Source organism: Bubalus bubalis, chromosome 1, assembly GCF_019923935.1.
Source record: "Bubalus bubalis isolate 160015118507 breed Murrah chromosome 1, NDDB_SH_1, whole genome shotgun sequence".
Lineage (NCBI taxonomy): Eukaryota > Metazoa > Chordata > Mammalia > Artiodactyla > Bovidae > Bubalus > Bubalus bubalis.
The window spans coordinates 152,247,497-152,268,243 of NC_059157.1; the positions used below are offsets into that span (position 1 = coordinate 152,247,497).

The 20,747-nt window shown below is 41.7% G+C and overlaps 1 protein-coding gene and 1 long non-coding RNA gene across 2 annotated transcripts; both read right to left on the reverse strand.

The window, feature by feature from the left end:
* Positions 1-14,897, reverse strand: LOC102406432. Its single transcript, XR_006552044.2, has 3 exons — positions 14,119-14,897; positions 7,679-7,758; positions 1-2,050 (listed from the first exon to the last, which is right to left on the reverse strand). It is a non-coding gene; the product is annotated as an uncharacterized LOC102406432 (long non-coding RNA).
* A 2,758-nt stretch (positions 14,898-17,655) lies between these two features.
* On the reverse strand, positions 17,656-18,675 carry C1H3orf80 (chromosome 1 C3orf80 homolog). Its single transcript, XM_006072846.4, has one exon. The coding sequence runs from the start codon at positions 18,534-18,536 to the stop codon at positions 17,796-17,798; it is 741 nt and encodes a 246-aa protein (XP_006072908.1). The 5' UTR covers positions 18,537-18,675; the 3' UTR covers positions 17,656-17,795.
* Between the last annotated feature and the right edge of the window lie 2,072 nt (positions 18,676-20,747).

Below are 20,747 nucleotides of genomic sequence, written 5' to 3' on the forward strand. Positions count from 1 at the left end.
CTGGGAGTTGGTGATGGACAAGGAGGCCTGGTGTGCTGCGGTTCACGGGTTGCAAATAGTCAGACATGACTGAGCAACTGAACTGAACTGAGGGGAAATATTCCCCAACCAGAGATGATACCCATCCTCATAATACATTCAGATAGAAAAGTCATAACCACTTCATATAATCTTGTTCACCTCAATTCTATCTACTATTACATTTCTGTATCCTCTCCATATACCCTGCCTCCCATTAGAACCTCACGGACAGATTTTAGTACAGATTTAGCACAAGGCTCCGGGGTCAAAGTGTCCCTGAAACCCCCACAGTTTCTAACCTTTTTACTCACATGCATAAGACTTCTGGTTCCCAGAGAAGGGCTGAGCCAAGGGCCTGAGGCCCTTTTATCAACCTTTCTCTTGATTAATCCCCCTATTGTAGGGTTGGCCAAAAAGTTCATTCATGGTTTCTGTATCATCCTGAACGAACTTTTTGGCCACCAATACTTCAGATATTTTCAAGAAGAGTTCCTCATTGTAACCTTTGCCTTCCAGTTTTAAAAATTCCTCTAAATTGGGACAAAGCAGACTCTGGGGGGGCCTTTCATGTTGGATGTGTAGCAGGAGCCCCCCGCCCCCAGAATTCAGTAGTGCTGTATTAAAACTTTTGTTTCAATTCCATCAATGTCCATTTTATTTATCCTATTTCTTAATAGCTGTCCAAAGATGTTCACCCCACTGGAGCAAGTCCCTCAATTCGCCCTTCTGTCTCTCCCCCTTTCTTTAATGTTTTTGGCATTTTAAGACCCACATGAGGAAGCTGAGGACACAAATCTCATAAGGCTTCTCAGACTGTTGTTCAATTCTGCAGGAGAAAGATGAAATGGGATGTCCATGGAAAAGGGGCCCCCTTAATCATAGCACTTACCATGAACTGGGTGGATGAACAGCCCCATCAGCACAAAGCCAGTCCCACAAAGTTTGCTTGCGAAGCATTTCAGCTGCTTTATCTGGGGTATTCCACTTGGCATTGATATGGGAAACTGGAAAGGCCTTCTCAGGATAAATACACTTTATAGCAGCATTTATGTAGTCCATTGGGCTGGCTGTTCCCTTGGGAATAACGTGCTGTGAGTCTGGCATATCTAGCCATCTATGACTGTCCTATACCAAGCTGTGGGTCCTGTGTCCACCTGAAGGTGCTCGTCCACTCTGTAGTATTCAAAACCGAAGATTCTGCCCTTGAATTTATCACTGTCACAACCCATTTCAGTAAAGCTTCTGCAGGGAGCCAGTGAAAACGATCCACAAAGTGAGACAGCTGCTTCACACTGGACCTTCTCTTTTCAATAGTTTCTTGGTTTTGTGTCTTCCCTTCCCCCACATGGACTACCTTCTGGGTAACCAGAGGTCTTGAAGGCCCTTTCCATTGTCCCAGCGTAATTTTTCCTTTGGGGGCAGGTTTGAGGCTAGTGGCCATAGCCCTGAACTTGGTTCTCAATCAAGATCCACCTCAGCATTCTCTTTTACTCTGATGGTAGCAGTTACAGATAGCAATGGGATTGTATATTTGGTATATTTCTTGTTATTTTGCCTTTCCTTAAGTATCCACATGTCTAGCATTAAATGCTAGAATGTAATCAAATAGAGATTAAGTAAAATGTATAATGTGCTAGAGGATTAAATTAGAATTTTATACCCATGATAGTAGAATCCACAGCCAGTTTTCCAGTGTTTGTTTCTCTTGCCTTTCAATATCTACCATTAACACTGTATTAATTTCTCTTAGTTTTCTGTGTCTTTTAATCCAAAATATGTTTATGGGGATGGTTTCCGATTCACCTTTTTACAGGGTACTTTTAGTGCTGCTTCTGTTGAAGGAGCATCCTTCTGTAAACCTTGCTTTTCCTCCTGTAGGCTGGCAGAGGACAGTAGAGCCGCCAACAGACAAAACTACTGTTTGGGCATGGCTGAGGACGGCGGTGATCGTATAGCATCCTGGGCGTTTCACAACCATGAGGCAGGAGCTGGGGCTCTGCACCAGGTGTTTCTTGTTTCCTCTTCTTTTCTGGAGAGGGATGAAGGAGACATTCGTGAGAGGCACATTCTTGTGGGGAGGTCATCACCGCCGGACTCTGTGTTTTCAATGTAAATGAAAATACACACAAGATGCACGCCTGCTACCTGTTCTGATTAGCTATCTGTGTCACAAGAACGGAATCTTAAAAAGGATTATATTAATGGATTCAGGGCTAGAATAAATTTGTCCTTGACTTAAGAGGAGATACTAAACAGTATTTTCAATGAAACTAAAATTTTTATCTTTTAAGTCTAGTGACATTATTCGGTCAAAATTGTTAGAGAAATAGTTATAAGTTAAAAATCATAATTAAGTCAACAAAATTCCTCCTTTGTAGGGCTTGTCTTCCCAGAATAAAATCTTTTTTCCTCGTTCTTGATGACTACCTGCATTTCAAATGGCAAAATTCATTTATTAAACAAACCAAAATCTTGAGCACTTACAGTGGCCTGGACACTGTTCTAGGTACCAGAGGCCTTGTAGCGAGTAAGAAATATTCCTGCCCTCTGGTGAAGCTGACATTTAAATGGGAAGGAGACAGACCATAAGCAAACATACATAGTATTTTAGATATAAATGAGTAGAACAAAGCACAAAGGAGATAAAGATGATGGCAGCAATGTGATTTTCAGTAGCGTATATGAGAAGCTGTCTCTGAAAAGGTACCATTTGCACAGAACGCAGATACTCCAAGGAAGAGATGCTCAATTTCAACTTCTGCTAAATAGCATACAGGAAAACCACCAAATAAAATTCCTACTAAATGAGCTTATGTCATCCTTGTTTAACCCAATTTAAAATGTTCTCATCAACAAAAGTAATTCTACATGTTTTGACATTAATAGTCACCATCATACAGAACACGGCTTACCTGTGAATAGAATTTATTTACATAATCATAATAATGGAACACTGAATATTTATCTAATCAAATTATAATTTTCAAGTCGACAATTCCATATCTGAAACCCTTGGGCCAAATGTTTCAGAATTCAAATTTGTTTAAGAAAAACAGTGGGTATTCAAAAAATTTTTGGTAATACAGCTCATAGATCATTTATTACAGAATAACCCCAGAAGGGTCTAAGCTAACACTTCCTAATGAAACATATTAACAATTTCTGCAGTGCAGCACGGGGATATTTACATTAAGCAATATGAATAAAGATTAGAAGTAGTTTCTCACCAGGTTTTGCTGCCAAATGAGTTCAGTTTGGGTCAATTATGAAAACATTTTTGGCTTTAGAACTGTGGAATGGGATTATAGATTTGTTTTGGAGGAATTGGTATGCATATGTTGGATGGGGTTAAATGGAAGGGTGAAAAAGAACTAAATCTTCATGTTTCATAGTGGAAAGGCAATAGATAAGGTCCCCCAAACCCCCCAAATCAGGAAATAATAAACATTTTATCTAGTGATATGGCAGTAAATACTAAAAGAGCCAGACAAAAGAGCTGAAAGTGGTTGCTTTGCGGGGAGAGAGATTGAGAAGGAGTCTAGTCTCACTGTTTTTCACAAGTCTCACAGGATGATTTGCTTACTTAAATATGTGTGTATGACTTTAATAAGAGCAAAAATTAACTCTTAAAAAGTGGCTGAGTGGAAGAAAATATGCAAACTACATATCTGACAAAGGACTTGCACTAGAATATATAAAGAACTGTCAAGTTTGAACAGTAAAAAACAGTCCAATTAGAACACGAGTAAGAGACATGAACAGACATTTACCAAAGAGAATGTGCAGATGGCAAATTATTCACATGAAAATATGTTCGAAATCTTAGCCAATAGGGAAATGCAAATTGAAGCTACAACAATCAGAATAGCTAAAATTAAAACTGGTGATAACACCAAATGTTGGCAAGGATGAAAAGAAACTGGATCACTCATATATTGCCCATGTGTGTATGTGCTCCTCAGTCCTGTCTGACTCTTTGCAACCCCATGCACTGTAGCCTGCCAGGCTCCTCTGTCTGTGGGATTTTTCCAGGCAAGAATAATGGAGTGGGCTACCACTTTCTACTCCAGGACATCTTCTCAACCCAGGGATTGAACACATGTCTCTTGCATCTCCTGCACTGGCAGGCAGATTCTGTAATATAAAAATGGCACAGCCACTAATGAAAGGAGTATGGCAGTTTCTTGCAAAACTAAATGTGCATGTAATCGTACAACCCAGCAATTGCACTCTTGGGTATTTATCCCAGAAAAATGAAAACGTATGTTCATGTAAAAAGCTGCACACAAATGTTCACAGGACCTCAATTCATAATAGCCAAGAACGGGGACTTCCTGGTGGCCCAGTGGTTAAGACTCTGCCCTTCCACTGCAGCGGGTACAGGTTCCATCCTTGGTCAGGAAACTAAGGAAAAAAACAAACAAAAGCCAAGATCTGAAAACAACTCAAACATGCTTCAGTGGGTTAATGGGTTAGCAAATTGTGGTACATTTATATCATGGAATGATTTTGTTGTTAAAAGTATTGCTACGCACAACTTGAATAGATCTCTAAGGAATTGTGCTGAGTGAAAAAACAATCTGAAAAGATTATATATTGTATGCTTCCATTTATATAACATTCTTTAAATAACAAAATACAGATGGAGAACAGATTAGGGGATGTCAGGGGTTAAGGATTAGTGAGAGGGAGCATGTGGATGTGGTTACGTGTATTAGTTTCTCAGTCATGTCCAATTCTTTGCGACCCTATGGACTATAGCCTGCCAGGCTCCTCTGTCCATGGGGTTTCCCAGGCAAGAATACTGGAGTGGGTTGCCATTTCCTTCTCCAGGGGATCTTCTGGACCCAGAGATTGAACACAGGTCTCCTGCATTGCAGGCAGATTACTGTCTGAGCCACCAGGGAGTGGCTACAAGGCTGAAAAGGGTGGCACCAGAAAGCTCTGTGATGATGGAGCCATTCTGTATCTTGAATGTAGTGGTGGTTACATGAAGCCATACATGACAAAACTGCATAGAAATTAAAACCTTAGGTGCAAAACAGTACTTTATATTTATTTACTGTGAGTGTATCTATGTATAGCAAAAATACATAGAAAATATTCTGGAAGGATATTGGAGGAGTAGGGATTAAGTGACCAGGGATGTTACAGGGAACTTTGCTGTAATGTTTTCTTTTTTTAAAAGGAAGATGTATTTGTTATTACCCATGTAATTGAAAATGTAAGCAAAACAAAAAAAGCTGGAAGTCTCTATACATTAGTTGGTATATCTCAGTGAAACAACATAAAAGATGGATTTTAAACTTGAATTTTCTCCAGTATGTGTGTGTGTGTTTATAATTTTATTGCTAATTCTTTTCATTTAATGACATGATATCATAAACATATTTCCATACTAATAGATGTTTTATCACATCATTTTAAAGGTTGCAGAGCATCTCTTTGCATGAATAGAGCAGAATTTATTTAATCAGTGTCCTACTGTTGGATAATTAGGTAATTTTCAATACTTCACCATTTGAGCAGTGCTTTGATGGATGTCTTTGTAATCCTGTCTTGGACCCTGATTATTTCCGTGGAATAAATCAACTGCCGGCTCAAAGTTATGTACATTTTAGGGCTTTTGATCAGTACCAAGGATCTGCTTCTGACACATTTCTTGGAATCCAGGCTCTCCTCAGAGGCTCAATGCAGAAAACTTTTTTCATGGCTTTGAATCAACTTCGACCGTTCCTCTTCCTCAAATCCATTCACAGTGGGAACCCCAATCACCTCATACACAATTCTTCCTGGGTGCCAGCATCTCAGAGCTTTACCCTCTGAAGTACTACTTTTAGCTTCCTTTTTAGAAGTAGAAATTGAGGCACAGAGAAGTTAAGCAATTCAACTGGAATCACAGCTCGAACAAGCACTGGATCTGGGGTCAGGAGCCTCAACAACCTGGTCCTAGACTCCACTGCAACCCCCTGCTTCTTGGGAAGGTTGTTTTATTTTTCCATTGAAATATAACCATCAACTATACTTGAATAAAATAAATCTTAAAAAAGGAGAAACAAACAAAAGAAATATAATTGACATATAACATTGTATTAGCTTTCGGTGTACAACATGATGATTTGATATATGTATATATTGTGAAATGATCCCCACGTTAAATCTAGGTTATAACCATCATCCCAGGTGTCACTAGTGATAAAGAACCTGCCTGCCAATGCAGGAGACATAAGAGACATGGGTTCAAACCCTGAGTTGGAAAGATTCCCTGGAAGAGGGCATGGCAACCCACTCCAGTATTCTTGCCTGGAGAATTCCATGGACAGAGGAGCCTGGGGCGATGAAGTCCATAGGGTCACAAAGAATGGGACATGACTGAAGTGACAATTTATATAACGTAACAATAACCTAACCATCATCACACATAGCAACTTTCAAATATACAGCATAGTATTCCTAACTATACTCACTATGCTATACATTAGATACCCAAGACTTACTTACCTTATAACTGGAAGTTTGTATTCTTTAACCACCATCCCCCACTCTACCACTCCATCCCTGCCTCTGACAACCACCAATCTGTTCTCTGTATTGAAGAGTTCAACCTTCTGAGATTCTACATATAAATGAGAACATACAGTATCTTTTCCTTTCTTACAGTGTCTGCATTTCACTTCGCATAATGACCACAAGGTCTATCCATGTTATCACAAATAGTAAGATTTACATCTTTTTCATGGCTGAATAATATACCAGTCTGTGTGCATGTGTGTGTGTGTATAGTGTTGTTGTTGTTTAGTCATGTCTGACTCTTTGCCACCCCATGGACTGTAGCCTGCCAGGCTCCTCTGTCCACGGGATTCTCCAGGCAAGCATTCTGGAGTGCATTGTCATTTCCTCCTCTACCATTGTATGTATATATACCACAATTGTTTTATCCATTCACTTGTTGATAGACACTTAGTTTGCTTCTATATCTTGGCTATTATAAGTAATGATGCAATCAATGTGAGGATGAAGACATCTTTTTGAGATAGGGATATACTTTCCTCTGGAAATAAGCATCAGGAGTTAAGAGTTCTAGATATTTTTAGCTCTCTTGAAAAATTGTAGTGAGCTATGATGTTATGCCATTGGCCTATATGAAGGATCTCATTCCTAGAAGATCTATGGAACATATTTAGCGTAAAGATGGTTGACTATGTTATTCTTGACATTACAGCAGCTTCTTTATGAAAACTCACAGGAGAAGCTTCTCCTAGATCTCAGTACCAGGAAGAATTGTGCTTCTCTCAAGTTGCTTGTCTGGTTTTGACTTAATATTCATTACAACCATCTCTCCTTATTTTGTAGATGAGAAAATAGGCTTAGAGACGTTAAGCAACTTGCTCGTGGTCACATAACTAGCAAATCTGGAGTCCAGAGATTCACCCAGGCAGTCACACTCTAAACCACTATGTAATTCTACATGAAGTCTTAACAATCATATTCTACCACAAGAATATAAACAAAACCTTCACTTAGGAAGCTATTTTTGTCCCTACTTTGATATTAGCCGGCACTGGATATTTAGTTGTAATGTTAGCTTCTATGATTCTCATTTTATGCTGAGCATATAAAAATCTGTTTCTTTTTTTAAATACTGGAAATGACTTACCAGCTGTTTTAAAGAAATGCTTTTTTAAAGTTAATGAAGCCAGACCAGGCAGGAGGCATACTTGGCGCTGAAGGAACTGGCTGAATGAAATGGAAAAAATCAGCATCTGAGTTTTTCTGTGGATCATTTCAGGTTTTATCCATGAAATATTTCTGCATGCCCACAAATAATTGTTGAGTCATTACAGACTCCCAAACCAGACTCTGTTGTATTTTTAATAATATTTCCTTTAAATAGCAAATAACAAATAAAAGCTACCTTATTGGGCTTCCCTGGTGGCTCAGATGGTAAAAAATCTGCCTGCAAGGTGGAAGATCCAGGTTTGATCTCTGGGTTGGGAAGATCCCCTGGAGAAGGGCATGGCAGCCCACTTCAGTATTCTTGCCTGGAAAATTCCATGGACAGAGAAGCCTGGCAAGCTATAGTCCATGGGGTCACAAAGAGTCAGACACAACTGAGCAACTTTCACTTCTTCACTTCAGATACCTTATTAGCTTGCAGGGGAAGAGGAGGATGCCATATAATATGCAGCTAAGCCATAGCTCTATTGATAAGATATTCTGAAGGGTTAGGTTGAGAGCATGTTGAGAAGTTGAATGATTGAGAGTTCCAGCTCTGGAGCCAGACAGGCTGGATCTACCCTCTGAATTGTCCTCATATCAACCATGTGGCTTTGGGCACACCATTCATCCTCTCTGAGCTGCACCTTCCTCATCTATAAAATGGGACTAGTAATCCTTAGCTCCTTCTGTTATGAATTTTAAGTGAGAAATATACATAAAACATCTAGCACAGTGTTTGGCATATGGAAGCATTCAATGAATTACAGCTATTATTATCATAATCATCATGATAGCAAATGAAAACTATCACCCCCAAAGCAGCTGCCAAGCTTATATCTAAAATTGTTTGCATGCTTATATTTATTCTTTGGAAGAAAGGCTAAAATGTAAAATACCAAATTTTAAAGCAGAGGGTGCAAAAAAAAAAAAAAAAAAGATATCTAACTTAAGGTGAATTGCCAGAACGCCAACATAGTACTATAAATTTCAAGAATTAATTTACAAAATTATTAACTATAGACCGATGACAGATGCTTATCAAAATTAAATGTCCACAAAAGGCTTAGTTGCACTCCAGAGCAGGATCAGGGACTTTGGGACACTGTAGAAACCACCCAAAAATACAGAGCCCCTGGAAGTCTTGGCCAGTGTCAAAGAGCTCCCACAAAACCAAACGAAACAGAGACAAATAAATGGAGATAATATCCACAGAAGGCATAGGAGCACACCAAGGCACAGACCAGACCCAGCAAATATCACAGGAATGCTGAGGACACTGTGATACAAACAGCAAAAGAATCAGAGGAACAAATAAATGATGATCATGTTCACAGAAAGCTAAGGAACACTTGGAAGCAGAATCCAAAACCAGCAGAAAATCTAACAGGCCTCAGGAGGCTGCTGAGAATGTCTACAGTAAAACCAGAACCCCTGGAAGATATGGCAGGTATCAGAGAGTTCCTGCAAACACCAGAAGAACCAAAGGAATAAATGCTGGTGACATTCACAAAATGCTTAAGAACATTTCAAAGCACAAGCTAGAACCAGCAGAAAAATCTAAGAATACTCAAGAGACCACTTCGAACAACTGAAGGAAAAATGAAGACTGTGGAAGAAGATCTGACGGGCATCCTGCTGCTGCTGCTACTGCTGCTAAGTCGCGCTGCTAAGTTGCTTCAGTCGTGTCCAACTCTGTGTGACCCCATAGACGGCAGCCCACCAGGCTCCCCCGTCCCTGGGATTCTCCAGGCAAGAACACTGGAGTGGGTTGCCATTTCCTTCTCCGATGCATGAAAGTGAAAAGTGAAAGTGAAGTTGCTCAATCGTGTCCGACTTAGCGACTCCATGGACTGCAGCCTACCAGGCTCCTCTGTCCATGGGGTTTTCCAGGCAAGAGTACTAAGGACAAATAGCATATAACATGGCTTATGTGTGGAATCTAAAAAATAATGGTATAAATGAACAAAACAGAAATAGAGTCACAGATGTAGAAAAACTTACAGTTACTGGGGGGAAAGTGGGAAAGGGGGAGGGATAAATTGGGAGACTGAGATCGATAAATACACTACTATATATAAAATAGTATAATTATTATATATATAATTATATGTAATATATAATTATTATATAGTATAATAATATAATAAGGACCTATTGTATAACACAGGGAACTCTACTCAATATTCTGTAATGACCTCCATGGGAAAAGAATCTAAAAGAGTGGATATAAGTATGACTGATATACGTTGCTGTACAGCAGAAACTAACACAATACTGTAAATCAACTATACGCTAATAAAATTTTTTTAAAACAAAGAGCAATCTGGAGATATTAATATAAGTGAAAAATACATATCCTTTGAACTACTTGTTCCAAAAAAAAAGAAGATCCGACAGGCATCAAAGAGGTTATACAAACGCCAAAGGTGCAATACAACCAGAGGATAAAAGGACTCCCTATTCAGGAGGAAAGGTAGAAAAGAGGAAAATCTCACAAGTTAAAAAAAAAAAAAAGATTGTTTAGGACGCCTAAAGATTGTGGCTCATTTGGTAAAGAATTCTCCTGCAATGTGGGAGACCTGGGTTCAATCCCTGGGTTCAGAAGATCCTCTGGAGATGGGAAAAGCTACCCACTCAGTATTCTAGCCTGGAGAATTGCATGGACTGTATAGTCCATGGGGTCACAAAGAGTCAGACATGATTCAGCAACTTTCACTTTCAAAAAAGGGGCAGAATCAATGAAAGACCCAATAGAAAACTACGGCCCTATGAAAACTTCACCCAGAAGATAAGACTTGGGATAGTTCCCTGGGAGAAATGTCAATCAGCTGAACTCCTGACAATAATCAAGAAACCTCTGAGAACTTGTGAGGAAAAGACTGTACCCACAGAAAACTCGACAGTTTAGAAGACAGTCTTAGAAGACTTAGAAGACTTTAGAAGACAGTTTAGAAGACAAGTCTACAATTTGTAAAACCGTAATACAATGCAACTCTTGACACTCACCTCAGGACACCTCCAAAGTAGATATCCTGCAGGCATGAAGAAAACCCCTAAGGTGCATCCAAGTAAGGAGATCTGGCTGACATTACAACACTTAGGGCTAACTCCAAATCCTAAAAACTTGTCAAAAGAAAACCCTTAGGAAGGAGTCAGCTATATCAGAGATTTAAACCTCAGACATCTGTAGGTTTTTTAGATGTGAAAAATACTACTCATGAAAACCAAGTAATAGAAAAAAAAAAATTAGAACCACAGAGTGTATATGTTTTTCTTTTTCTTTTTTTTTTTTTTATGTTTTTCAATTAGAAGAAAAGGTAGGGTTTCCCTGCTGGCTCGGTGGTAAAGAGTCTGCCTGCCAATGCAGGAGACAGAGGTTCTATCCCTGGTCTGGGACGATCCCATATGCCATGGAGCAACTAACCCCGTATGCCACAACTACTGGGCTGGTGCTTTAGAGCCTGGGAGCTGCAACTACTGAAGCCCATGTGCCCTAGACCCTGTGTTTTGCAACAAGAAAAGCCACTGCAACAAGAAACCCATGCACAGCAAATAGAGAGTAGCCCCTGCTCTCTGCAACTAGATAAAAACTCTGCGCAGCAAGGAAGACCCAGCACAGCCAAAAATAAAATAAATAAATAAAAATTACATACACAAAAAAAGAAAATGTAGAAGACCACAAAAAACTTTTTCTTAAAATACCAGAAGAAAACCTGCAGCCAACAGTTATCAGTACTTTATTGAATCAAGAAAAATGCGGTTGAAGATTTTGGACTGCACACACTTATGGCAGAATCCAAGCAGAAGACATGCTTGGGAGTGGACCATAGTGGATCTAAAGACATATTTTTGATTCAGTGAACAAAAAATTAGGATAGACCAGGAGATCTCATTCAAGAAAACTCCTCTAGGGACTTCCCTAGTGATCCAGTGGCTAAGACTCTGTGCTCCCAATGCAGGGGGCCTGGGTTCAATCCCTGCTCGGGGAACTAGATCCCACATACTGCAACTAATAAAGAGTTTGAATGAAAGATCCCACATGCTGTAATGAAGATGCCGCAGACCACTAAGACCTGGAACAAATAAAGAAATTTATTTAGAAAGAGAAAACTCCTCTTGTAAGCCCCGTGAATATGAATCTAAACTATTGCCTCTGAAATTGAAGACATACAGCCAAAGAACATGCAAGATAGTAAGTCAAAGAACCTGTGTCTTCTGCACTGCAGGCAGATTCTTTACCATCTGAGCCACCAGGGAAGCCCAAGTCAAAGAACTATATCTATCCTGTTGTGTCTGTTAGTCGCTCAGTTGTATCTGACTCTTTGCGACCCCATGGACTGTAGCCCGCCAGGCTCCCCTGTCCATGGAATTCTCCAGGCAAGAATACTGGAGTGCATTGCCATTCCCTTCTCCAGGGGATCTTCCCGACCCAGGGATTGAACCCTGGTCTCCTGCATTGCAGGCAGATTCTTCACCATCTGAGCCACCAGGGAAACCCATATCTATCCTAAGAAACAAAAAGGTTTTTTAAAAAGTCTAAACATTTGTCTAGTCGAAACAATAATGTGTGAAGAGAGATAAATGTAAAGAAACATGAGCTTAATTTTCAAGAGAAGCTGAGTCAGGGAACATCCCTATATGCCAGACACAGATATAGAACCGACACAGAGCTCTAATCTCAGTTGCTTACATCAACAGAAAAGATTGAAATAAAGAAATATGAGAAGAATACTATGAAGAACTGCCACGAAAAAGAAAAAAAAACTCGAAAGATAGAGTTATGAAACAGAAGACAGAGACCATAACATCAGGGGAAGAAGTAAAACTGGTATAAATCTACAGGAATCTGGTAACTTGGCTAACTCACATGGAGAAACGTGACAAACCATCAAAGAGGTTACTAGAGAAAAGTGGAATGAAGAGGAGATACTTTGAAGGCCGAGGAAAATAATCAAAATTAATTTTATCTGGTAATCTTTGGTCAATACAGAAAATTCACAAAACAAAATAAAACAGAAATAAATCTAGAAGATTCTAATCCTTTGATGAAATAAATGTAGCCAACAAAGAGGCAGCAATAAGACAGAGGTAAATCAAGATTTATTGTGTTTGAAAACTAGAAAAATTAAAGTCTTTGCTAGAGAGACGCAAAGATTTGATCTTCTGCCCAGTGTGAAAGAGAAAATTCTGTAGATCAGAACAAAGGGAGATATGTTTAGAATCAATTAGTGGATAAAAGGAAAAAACCACCTGGTTCAAAACTGGAAACCTACAGAAGTCAGATGCAAATAGAATACAAAGGAAACACTTAGGAAATACTGCTTTACCAAAAGAAGAAACTTCATGCAAAAAGCCAAGGCATAACTAGAGTGATATTAAATCATAGCAAAGAGTAACCTGGAGTTCTAAGAGATGAAGTGAAGTTGCTCAGTCCTGTACAACTCTTTGCAATCCCATTGACAGTAGCCTACCAGGCACCTCCATCCATGGAATTTTCCAGGCAACAGTACTGGAGTGGGTTGCCATTGCCTGCTCCAGGGCATCTTCCCAACCCAGGGATTGAACCCAGGTCTCCTGCATTGTGGGCAGACACTTTACCATCTGAGCCACCAGGGAGTTTTAGAGAAATCATCTACTGAAAATCCAAAGAACAACACACAAAGAAAGAAAATAAGAACTCAAAGATATCAAGACAATGAAGGTGCTTAGCTAGGAGGGGAAAAAGTGATAATCTTTAGTTTAATGGCAAGCCTAAATATCCTCCATAGAATATTTTTTACCATAAAATTAAGTGAATTCTGTAAGTAAAAGACAATAAATAAGTAAAATTAAGTTCTCTATGGATTTAAGTATAATCAAAGCTATTGGTTTTATTTGATTTTATTATTTTATAGGCAAAATTAAAGAAAACAGAATTAAGACATCCTTCCCGTTTCTATGGAAGAAAGGATGCCTTTGTTTCTTGCAATTAGCTGGTACTGACTTAATGTTTACTTGATAAAATACTTTCCGTTAGCCTACCATGTTAGCCTTTTCACCAATGGATGAAACCAGAATGAAAACATAAATTTAAACCAGTGAGTTCAACATAAACTTGCCAAATATTCTATTATTGATTGGTTGTCTGCAACTTACATTCTTGGAGAGATGGCTAATGTTGGGTTGTTCGAAGTAAGACAACTCATCATTGCTTCTCTCAATCTTGAAATTCAAATTAATTATAATTCATGAAATTTTAACAAGTCAGTGTAGAATACTATATAAATCTGAACACAATCTTCATGTTTATAACACATCAGTTTCAGTTCTGGATTGTTTCTTTTATTAATTTCACTTGAGAGAAACTATATACATAAAGTACAACATTAAGATACTTACCATATTGCCTTTTAAACTGTTGAGGCCATCTCCTTAATGTTCCCTTCGGCCTTTACAATTGAACCTTGTTTTCCTTATACAGTACACTTTATGCCCTTTGGCATAATTGCCAATGCCATTTTCCTTGGTTGAAGCACACGCATATCTGCAGAATGTGGCAATTAATGGTCTCTTAAAACTATCATTACATCTCAAGAAGACATTTTCCCCTTGGTTATGATGTTGAACACCGATATAAATTGCTTTTAAGCAACTGGTGATTACACATACACACACGATTTAGAAAATCAATCATGTTTTCTCTCATTCCAGATGGATTCTTACCATATCCAGGGCCATTATTTCCCTAGTCATGTGAAGTCAATGAAAATAAAAAATGTTTTAGTATGCGAATTACTTCGATAGCTGAAAATCAGGAGGAAAAGTCAGTCAGTACTGGAGAATCCGGCATTTCTAGGTACTTTGGTTAAGGTTTGCATGTATGTAGCAGCCTTGCAAAAACTATGTCACAGACTATGTATCTATGTAGATATGTCTGTATCTCTATAGATATATCTGTGTCCTACATTATATAGAGAAGAATATTAAAAAATAAGTAAAGTCAGCATTTCATCATTATTTATTTTCAGGTGAAAGAATAAAGCTATTTTCTACATTTCTATTTTCCTACTGCTGCTGCTGCTGCTAAGTCGCTTCAGTCGTGTCCGACTCTGTACTGCTGCTAAGTCACTTCAGTCGTGTCTGACTCTGTGCGACCCCAGAGACGGCAGCCCACCAGGCTCCCCTGTCCCTGGGATTCTCCAGGCAAGAACACTGGAGTGGGTTGCCATTTCCTTCTCCAATGCATGAAAGAGAAAAGTGAAAGTGAAGTCACTCAGTCGTGTCCCACTCTTAGTGAACCCATGGACTGCAGCCTACCAGGCTCCTCCGTCCATGGGATTTTCCAGGCAAGAGTACTGGAGTGGGGTGCCATTGCCTTCTCCAGACTCTGTACTAGTTCTATGCAATAAAAAACTTCCAGGTGAAATGTATAAAACTTAACACCAAGATACTGCCATTAGTGCTTTAAAAATGTTCCTATCTGGATATTCTAGCGTTATGAACACATGGGTTCTGTGTATATTAATATGGTAGGTGAAATATGTGTGTGCATTACCATGAAATATGTTCATTTATCACTAATAAAAATAGATCTTCAGTATTTTTTTCCTCCACAAAATCATGCCTGAACAGAATTGTGCTTGGTAAATCAATGAATTATAAGGAAAAAACCAAAGTAGAGTCAAACTCATTTTTTTTTTTTACTGAACTGGGGGATGTGAGTAAAGGCTTATATGATGTGTAGGAAAAAAACAAATGTAAAACTCTTACTTTTAAAATTCAGTAGAATCTCATCATGTGACTGGTGTCACATTAGAGACCTTCTGAATTCTAGGGAGAGAAATGTTTCATAAGCTGGTACAATAAAAACATCTTGATTCATATCACGTGTATTTTCACAATCTTGTGAAAATATTAGTAGTCAAGATATTAGTAGTAACAACATGGAGGATATATTTTATATACTGGTACCTGGATATTCATGTCGATTTTTTTAAAAGTGTGCACTCAAAGGATAAATCACTTAAAGGAATAAGGCAACTTCTGGTTTGTCTGAATGGTGGGTGGTATTGACAACCACATATAAATAAAATGTACAGTGTTCGAGTAACATTAATATTTGTGATCATTCAATATAATGTGATTTCATTAAACCCTATACCATTCTCAGTAAAAGTTGATACAGTCTCAACTCCTGATGCTTTTGCCAATTCACAGCTTAAACTTATTTTTAAATGATAAAGACACATATTTCATATTTTAAAACAGTACCATATAGTTACACATCTAATACAATTTGTACAGAGAAAGATTTTAATGTTTTTCTGTTTTGATACACTTCAAATGATTCACTTTAATGACAGGGTCATTAGCTATTAGAAGTTTAGAATAAACCATTCTCTTCTCTTACAATTCAGACATCTTAAGATTTCTTAGACTCATACTTTTTCAATCAGCTTTAAAAAGTTTAAAGTAATTAAATAATTTTTTCTAATACAGATATTTTAAGATTTCTCAGGATTGTCAGAAATTTTCAATCATAAGAACAACTTTTCTAAATACACGTGTGAGGTCCATTGTGTAATTTTTCTCAATGTAATATTCATCTTTCCCTAAGCAGAAAAACCTTTTAAAATTTATTTTCCTTCTTTCCCTTTCTTGATAATCACAAACTGTAATAACTATAAGATATACAATGTGTATACTGTACATAGACAATACGCATATGTACATTATACATAATGCATTTTAATGTATTATTTTATATTACCATTTACTTAAAGGACATTTCATAGAATGGCAGAACTGATACAATGACATTTTTTTCTTAAGAGAGGTTGACCGAATCCTTCTGTAATACCACACAGCACAATTATGGCTTTAAACAAAAGTTACAAGTCACAACAAATTTTTACGTTTTGTACTATGTTGTGAAGTGTATTCCAAATGAAAAATGGAGGGAAAGTGTATGACATCATGCTTTGTAGTATGGTATACATGTATCAGTCCATTTTACACGCAACTATCACCTAGACTACATACATAATGTATAGTTATTATAAAAGTTATGTATTATGCCACAGTACTAAAAATAAAATATATTTTTCTCAAATAGTGAAAATAAGGTATCCTTCATGTATTTAAATCACGTAATGTTTTCTTGTTTGACCATGCCTCTTCTTTTTCTCCGTTGTAAATGAAATAATATCCAGCATTTTATGAAACAATAATGACAGAGTGAGACAATTTCTGGGCCATTAAGGCCTAAAAAAGGCGCTGAGACGATTACCTTGTCATTGACTGCAGAAATACCATGCGTTTAATACATGGTAAAAATATAAAAATAAAAGACAAATAAATATAAATATCTTCTCAGTTACTGAAAAATCAAAAGTTCAACTGTACCTTATTATGAGTACGGTCTTGGATGTGCTGTAATTGCTGTGTTAAGTACAGCAACTAGCCGGATATCACGGTTGTCCCCCTACTAATCTGTGAGCTGTGACTATGCTGTGCCAAGATGACACGGAAGGGTCTGAGGGGGTTTCTCCGCGAGGGAGGGTTCGACCATACCTAGGTGCTGCTGGCCCAGACCCGCGCGCAGCAGTCTCCAGTCCTGGCTCGCCTCCTCGCCCTCCGCCCATCCTGGGAGACCTCCACCTGTCCAGGCGAGAGGGAAAGGAGTGGAACTGCGCCCTTTCCCCTGCATCCCTAATGGTCACTGCCCTTCTCCAGAGGCTCCTGTGTCCTCTCATTCGGGAAGCAGGCACTTACGAGTGAACACAAGCCAGCCGAAGGGAGGCTGAGGGCGGCGACGTCCTCTAAAGTTGTGCTCCGGACTGGTCTGCGGCGGTCGTGTCCGCCGCGCGTGCCTAACGTTTCCTTGAACCGAATGAAATGTAGGGAAACTTAACATCCCTGGGGAAGCGGGGGTGGGGGTGGCCTCAACCCAGTCTCCGGGCGACAGGCGGAGGTCTCAGGCAACTGGCGGCGGCCCCGGCCACCCGGGCCATGGCGTCCCACCCACAGCCCCCGGCCCGGTTCTGTCCGCGTGGTCCTCGCGAGGCCGCGGGTGCTCAGATGAGCGGGAAGCGGCCCTCTCCGCCGCCGTCGGACTCCCCGGCGCCGCCACCTCGCGGGCGGCCGAGTACCGACACAGGCAACACGACCTCCCCGGGACTGAGCTGCTGCAGCCGCATGGACTCCTCGTAGGTGGGCAAGTACTTGACCTCCTCGTAGCTGGGCAGCTGCAGGAAGACCGGCGACACCACGCGCAGCTCGTGCTCCGAGGCGCAAGAGGGGGCCGAGCGTCCGCCGCCGGCCCGGCCCCGGCCGCCGCCGCCGCCACTGTCCAGCAGCGAGTCCTGAGAGCCCGCGGCCACCTCGTCGCGCAGCAGCTCGGGCGAGTCGTCGTTCTCGTCGTCGGGCTGCCCCGCAGCCCCCGGCTGCCCGGCGCCCCCCGGTGGCCCCGGCCGCGCCTGCCCGCGAGGGTACCTGCGTGGGCTGGGGCAGATGATGCGCTGCAGGAAGTAGCCGATGGCGAAGAGCACCAGCAGGATGAGCAGCCCCGAGAGCTTGCGGACGAACCAGCCCACGTTGTCGAGGAAGGCGTGCAGCGGTAGCTTGCAGCAGCGCACCGCGGTGGCGTTGGCCGCGTCGCAGCAGCGCTCCCGCTCGCCGCACGCCAGCTCCGCGCAGCCCCCGCCGCCCCGCGAGGGCGCCACCAGCGCCAGGGCCAGCAGCAGCAGCAGCGGCAGCAGCGGTGGCGGCGCGGGAGCCACCGACACGCCTTCGGCCGTGATCCCGGGTCCCCACATGGCCGGCGCGTACCGTCGCTAGGGTCCGGGGCGGGAGGTCCGTCTGTCCGCTTGTCCGTCGGCCCCTCCCCTGGCGCTCCGATCGGGTCTTGTGCGCCGCCTCCCGCGCGTCTGCTACCTGCGGCCGGAGCAGTGCTCACTCGGCCACGCTTGGGCGGAAGGAGGAGCCCGAGGCGCGCCGAAGATGCGGGAGGCGGCCGCTTCCCGCCGCCCGAACTGCCTCTCGAGCTTCTGACCTCAACCCCGTGCTTCCAGTCGCCCCGGACGGGCGCTGGGCGTCCGGAACCGCCCAAGATGGCAGAGGCAGCCTGCGTGGGGCTGCCCTGGGCATCTTGGCTCCGGCCCGCCGCGCTCGTCCAAGCCCCTCTTGATACTCTCCGGGGCTGGAAGGGTTAACGCTCTGCGCGCAGCCTGGGAGCCCCCCTGATCTTGATTAATTCAGCAGTCGCACTCTTCCCAGCCACACGGGCGGGGGCTCTTGCAAGCGTAGGTGTCTCAGTTTTAAGTGATTGAATTTCCCCAGGAATGTTATTTAAATTGACTTGCGACTGGGATTCGCTTACCCTCCTTCTTGTGATCTTTCTGATTAAAAATGGATGATGACCAATAAAGCCTAGCTCAACCCCGCCGCGGTCCCAGAGCTTGGAGGGGTTGGGGACCGCAGGATGGTTCTCCCTTCAGGCAGATCCAGAGGGCTGGGAATCCAGTACCCCCAGTAGATCTCCAGAGCACATAGAGAATTCTTCCGAGAGGCTAAGGTCACGGCACCACGGAAGTATTCCCAGAGGGACAGAGAGGACTCGGCCAAGGTGACCCAAGTTGACGCCGACGAAGGAGAGAAAGGGCACCTATTTTCCCAAGGGCTCATCCGACAAGTCCCCACTGCGCTCGAGGGACAGAACAGGAATTTGGGTTTGGGATGGAAGGAGGCCTCTCCTGCTGCGTAAGTAACACATCCGTGAAATGTCAGGGGAAATTGGCAACGTTCTGAGCATTGGTCTGAGTCTAAGGGTCTTTTTCAAGGTTATTTTTGTTTGCAAAGTTTGCCTTTAAGGGAATCTGTGCTCCAGTTTAGCGCATGGGGTCGCGTAGTCACCACTCCCTCCCTGGTTAAGCACCTTGTCGAAAAGGGAGGGATGGCAGTTACACGGTCCCTCACACCGTGTGTCTGCTGGGTGGTGGCCTTCAGCAGCTTCTTGAAAGAAAGTGGCACCATGAAGAAGCTAGGGACTTGTGCTTTTATTAAGGCTGTCTGAAACAGTCATCTTTGTAGACTTAGGATTTATTAATTCCCTCACCGCGAAACACTTGGTCCCTTGTAGAGAAACCAAACAGGAAATTCCGTAGTCATCGAAGAAAAAAGTAAAAGCAAAGGAAAGAATATAGAGACACACAAAACTGTAGGTCAGTAAAAGCAAAGATTTCTCTCGGAGTAAGTCACACTGTATCTCCCTAATAACCTTATGGAACAAGGTGAAGGGTGCTGGTTGATTTAGACATTTCATTCCTCCTCCTAAATGAAAACTTTCTAAATATTTCTGCATCTGGGAGCACCTTACTTTTGCTTCACACTCCAAAGCAATCCCTCCTCCTGGAGAAGCTCCAAAGTGTCACTCAGACAAAGCTACTTCATGTGAAGCTTAGTTGAGCACAGATCCTTCTTTCTAAGCCTTCCTAAAGCCACAATATTTCTCTGCCATAGTTTGTTTTACTATGCGTGCACGCTAAGTTGCTTCAGTCAGTCAGTTCAGTCCCTCAGTCATGTCTGACTTTGTGACCCAATGAATCACAGCACGCCAGGCCTCGCTGTCCATCACCAACTCCTGGAGTTTACCCAAACTCATGTCCATCGAGTCGATGATACAATCCAGCCATCTCGTCCTCTGTTGTCCCCTTCTCCTCCTGCCCCCAATCCCTCCCAGCATCAGGGTCTTTTCCAATGAGTCAACTCTTCCCATGAGGTGGCCAAAGTACTGGAGTTTCAGCTTTAGCATCATTCCTTCCAATGAACACCCAGGACTGATCTCCTTTAGAATGGATTGGTTGGATCTCCTTGCAGTCCATGGGACTCTCAAGAGTCTTCTCCAACACCACAGTTCAAAAGCATCAATTCTTCGGTACTCAGCCTTCTTCACAGCCCAACTCTCACATCCATACCTGACCACTGGAAAAACCATAGCCTTGACTAGATGCACCTTTGTTGTCAAAGTA

Coding starts and splice junctions, on each gene's coding strand:
- C1H3orf80 (XM_006072846.4), bottom strand. CDS start 18,536: ATGTGGGGACCCGGGATCACGGCCGAAGGCGTGTCGGTGGCTCCCGCG.